Raw genomic sequence first — 4,773 nt, 5'->3', positions numbered from 1 at the left:
TTGCACCCGGTGCCAGTGACACCGGCTAGCTATATGTAGGTCCGCCCCTGGTTCCTGTTACCATCACCGTCGTCTGTCAGGTCAACATCTTTTATTGAGGCAGTATCATCCACATATGGGTGGTCCTGTATCTCGACCTCAAGATCATATGTCATCCCCTCATAGGTCCAGGGCACACAATCAACTTCCAGCACACTGACAAGCAGCCTAGCAACACCGTGTGTGCGCGCACAATCAACTTCCAGCACACTGACAAGCAACCTAGCAACACCGTGTGTGCGCGTGAACGACATATCAACTTTCTTCGTTTTTCCTATGAGAGATCCCAGACTCCAAGTTATGAGAAAATCGTTGAGAGGTTCCTCCGGTGCCCCCCGAGCCTAACCTCAGAATTGAACGAGCAAATTCCCTCTAATCTCCCCTCCGATCTATGGCAGAAGTGTAGATATCCCTCATCAAATTGTTCTTCTTACAAACAACCAAACAAATGAAGGGTAAATAGACTGAACCGCCAAATACTAAGAATGACACTCACAAATGATGATCCATCCTGAAAAATCAGCATTGACGAACAAACACGACATCAAAGCAACAAACTAATTTCTTGAATGTTGTTACAAAAATAATTAACTAGTCTTGGAGCATTATCCAGTATGACACACTCCTTTCGAAAATAAAATCCAGTATGACAAACACAAACTGCGCGAAATGAAATTGAGGATGAGAATCAAAAGAGGGTTAACGAATCTTACAGTTGGGGAACCACTTTAGCAGCATCCTTCATCTATCTCCCCCTCGGCCAGGCTCCATTATAACACGCAATAAATGTAGATAGCATTTAGGTAGAAAAATGAAAACTGACGGATTGGAAGAGAACATGAAGGACATGAGCACACATAATGTTTTCTTTTTCAGATCACTGGCGCCTCCGTACACTGCAGTAGCCACCGTCTCGGACCGAGGTGGAGATGAATCGAGGGAGAAGAGGGAGAAGAAGAGAAGCAGCTCCGGCGCTGCCGGGGACGGGCCCAACGGGCGAAAGCTGATGGCGAGGCCAGCGGGAGAGCTCTTCCGACCTCCTGCCATTCCACTTCCAGCGCAGAACGCCTCCCTCCTCTCAGCGCTCACCGCTGTTCATGCATGGACTGATGGACTCCAGCAAGCCCCTGCCGCTCACGTGCACATCCATCTCAGCGTTGATTTGCAGCTACACCTACACGTGGGACGAATATGACGTGAACGATCTCGACTCGGAACGTTTTTTTTCTCTTTTAGTAAATCTCGACTCGGAACGTGTGAAGTGCGCGAGGCTACGGGCCTTCCAACCGGAGTCGAATTCTTGAGGCCGGGCCTTCAAAAGGGGGGCTGACCCAGGTATCCTCTTCACCGCAACACGAACGCAAACTAGCGCTCGACATCCAACGAGAGTAATACACGAGAGACGGAGCAGGTCGATCATTGAGAGTTGAAAGGCGATGGCGAGCGCGGCGGCGTCGAAGAAGGCAGCGAACCGGCTGGTGGTGGAGGAGGCCGCCACCAACGACGACAATTCCGTGTGCACCCTCCACCCCGCCACCATGGAGAAGCTCTCCATATTCAAGGGCGACATCGTGCTGCTCAAGGGCAAGCGCCGCCACAGCACGGTCTGCATGGCACTGCCCGACGACACCTGCGAGGGACACAAGATGAGGATCAACAAGGTAGCCCGGTCCAACCTACGTGTGCGCATCGCCGACGTCGTGTCGGTGCACCAGTGCCACGACGTCAAGTACGGCAAACGCGTGCACATCCTCCCCTTGGACGACACCGTCGAGGGCATCGCGGGGAACCTCTTCGACGTCTACCTCAAGCCCTACTTCGTGGACGCCTACCGCCCGCTCCACAAGGGCGACCTCTTCCTCGTGCGTGGCGGCATGCGGAGCGTCGAGTTCAAGGTCATGGAGATCGACCCCGCGGTGGACTACTGTGTCGTGGCGCCAGACACGGAGATATTCTGCGAGGGCGAGCCGGTCAAGCGGGAGGACGAGCAGAGGCTCGACGACATCGGCTACGACGACGTGGGTGGCATGAGGAAACCGCTGACTCTGATCAGGGAGCTCGTCGAGCTGCCACTCAGGCATCCGCAGATCTTCAAGAGCATTGGCGTCAAGCCTCCCAAGGGCATCCTCCTCTACGGCCCTCCTGGGTCCGGCAAGACGCTGATCGCCCGTGCGGTGGCCAACGAGACCGGGGCCTTCTTCTTCCTTATCAACGGCCCGGAGATAATGTCCAAGATGGCCGGAGAGAGCGAGAGCAACTTGAGGAAGGCCTTCGAAGAGGCCGAGAAGAACGCGCCCTCCATCATCTTCATTGACGAGATAGACTCCATTGCTCCCAACAGGGAGAAGACTCACGGCGAGGTCGAGAGGCGTATCGTCTCCCAGCTGCTGACGCTGATGGACGGCATGAAGGCCCGCGCACATGTCATTGTCATGGGCGCCACCAACCGCCCCAACAGCATCGACCCTGCCTTGAGGCGCTTCGGGAGGTTCGATCGCGAGATCGACATCGGCGTGCCGGACGAGGTCGGGCGTCTCGAAGTGCTCCGCATCCACACCAAGAACATGAAGCTGGACGAGGACGTCAACCTAGAGGTGATTGCCAAGGATACGCACGGCTACGTCGGAGCCGACTTGGCCGCACTCTGCACCGAGGCGGCGCTGCAGTGCATCAGGGAGAAGATGGACGTGATCGACTTAGAGGACGACACCATCGACGCCGAGATCTTGAACTCCATGGCCGTCACCAATGACCACCTTAAGACGGCTCTCGTCGGCACGAACCCGTCCGCGCTTCGTGAAACAGTCGTTGAGGTGCCCAACGTCAGCTGGAACGACATCGGCGGCCTCGACGGCGTCAAGAGGGAGCTGCAAGAGACCGTCCAGTACCCGGTCGAGCACCCAGAGAAATTCGAGAAGTTCGGCATGTCGCCGTCCAAGGGTGTCCTCTTCTACGGGCCACCAGGATGCGGCAAGACCTTGCTGGCGAAGGCGATCGCCAACGAGTGCCAGGCCAACTTCATCAGCATCAAGGGGCCAGAGCTGCTCACCATGTGGTTCGGTGAGAGTGAGGCCAACGTGCGCGAGATCTTCGACAAGGCGCGTCAGTCTGCGCCGTGCGTGCTTTTCTTCGACGAGCTGGACTCGATAGCAACCCAAAGGGGCGGCAGAGTAGGCGACGCCGGTGGCGCGGCGGACAGGGTCCTGAACCAGCTGCTCACCGAGATGGACGGCATGAACGCCAAGAAGACGGTCTTCATCATCGGCGCCACCAATAGGCCGGACATAATTGACTCGGCATTGCTCCGCCCCGGCCGGCTCGACCAGCTCATCTACATCCCCTTGCCGGACGAGGCCTCACGGCACCAGATCTTCAAGGCCTGCCTCAGCAAGTCTCCCGTGGCCAAGGACGTCGACCTTGGTGCGCTCGCAAGGTTCACCGCCGGCTTCAGCGGTGCCGACATCACGGAGATCTGCCAGAGGGCGTGCAAGTACGCCATCAGGGAGGACATTGAAAAGGACATGGAGAAGCAGAGGATGGGGAAAGACACCATGGAGGTGGACGGCGGGCAGGAAGAGGAGGCGGCGGAGATTAAGGCGGCTCATTTCGAGGAGTCGATGAAGTACGCGAGGAGGAGCGTCAGCGACGCCGACATCAGGAAGTACCAGGCCTTCGCGCAGACGCTGCAACAGTCTAGGGGGTTCGGCACCGAATTCCGCTTCCCGGCGCAGCCACAGGCGGCAGAAGCTGCTGTCCACACCTCCGCGGCAGCTGATGAGGATGAAGACGATTTGTACAAGTGATCCAGTAACCATTGTTAGAACATGAAGTAGGAGTACCAGAATATTATAGACTATGTTTTAGTTCTCGTCGATCACTTCTTTCCATGTACTCCTATATAATTTTCGTTAGTAAGAATTTATTTACATACATTATCAGAAATACAGTTGATGATATAAGAAGTTCTCTGTGGTGCTTTCCATTCATTCGTAGGCAGGGATAAGACTCTGAAAATTAGACTAAGCCGTGAACTGAACCGTGGATTGCACGCAACTAGTAGCACGCTTCTCTCTCAACCCCCCTCTGCTCCTGCACAAGATTCAGAATGTCACTGCATATGTCTGATACGTGAACCTGTAAGAACATGAGTTTCTTATTATTGAACCTGTAAGAACGTGAGTTGAAGGCAAATATTTCATGCCGGTGCTTAGCAACTTGTGTCTGATACGTGTGGCTCCCAACAGACTTTTAGTTTGTTAGCCAACAATGAGTTGTTCTGCACCACCCTTTTACTAAGGCCATTGGTTCTACCCAACTGAATGTCATGCAGCCCGGCCTTTCACAGTATACCCTTCGGGGCGAGGTCTCTGTGGACGATGCCTCCTCGCCTGTGCGGCCCACTGCCGTGATGCTCGGCTCGTCTGGCTTGGGTCGCCGGCCGGACAAATGGTCACAGAGGCGAAAAAATCTCTTACATCGCTTCCTACTTTGGGGCAATTAATTTCTGAAAACAGCATGGTGGGTTGGAATTTAAGGCTTAACCGTTATCAGTTTCATGAAAATGGAACTGGGGCCTGGTGCTCCTTTTCTCTGAAAAATCTTGAGGCTTTAACTACTTGTCCAAACAAAGTTTGATTTTCATGCTCTTCCTTGTGTCACTGAAATGCTTTAAAGATTCAGTCACGAGTTTCAGAAAATGTGTCATGTAATACATTAACTAGTCGTTCTGCAATG

General features: G+C 54.2%; 1 protein-coding gene across 1 annotated transcript; it reads left to right on the top strand.

Annotated features, from left to right (window-relative positions):
* Window positions 1-1,475: 1,475 nt before the first annotated feature.
* On the top strand, window positions 1,476-3,842 carry LOC119281046 (cell division control protein 48 homolog D-like). Its single transcript, XM_037561688.1, has one exon. The coding sequence runs from the start codon at window positions 1,476-1,478 to the stop codon at window positions 3,840-3,842; it is 2,367 nt and encodes a 788-aa protein (XP_037417585.1).
* The last annotated feature ends 931 nt before the right edge of the window (window positions 3,843-4,773 follow it).

Source organism: Triticum dicoccoides, chromosome 3B (assembly GCF_002162155.2).
Source record: "Triticum dicoccoides isolate Atlit2015 ecotype Zavitan chromosome 3B, WEW_v2.0, whole genome shotgun sequence".
Taxonomy (NCBI): Eukaryota; Viridiplantae; Streptophyta; class Magnoliopsida; order Poales; family Poaceae; genus Triticum; species Triticum dicoccoides.
The sequence above is the reverse complement of the archived record's forward strand: the minus strand, read 5'-3'. Positions and strand labels throughout refer to the sequence as shown.

What these genes read in the sequence shown, in the direction of transcription:
- LOC119281046 (XM_037561688.1), top strand. Translation starts at nt 1,476, where the DNA reads ATGGCGAGCGCGGCGGCGTCGAAGAAGGCAGCGAACCGGCTGGTGGTG.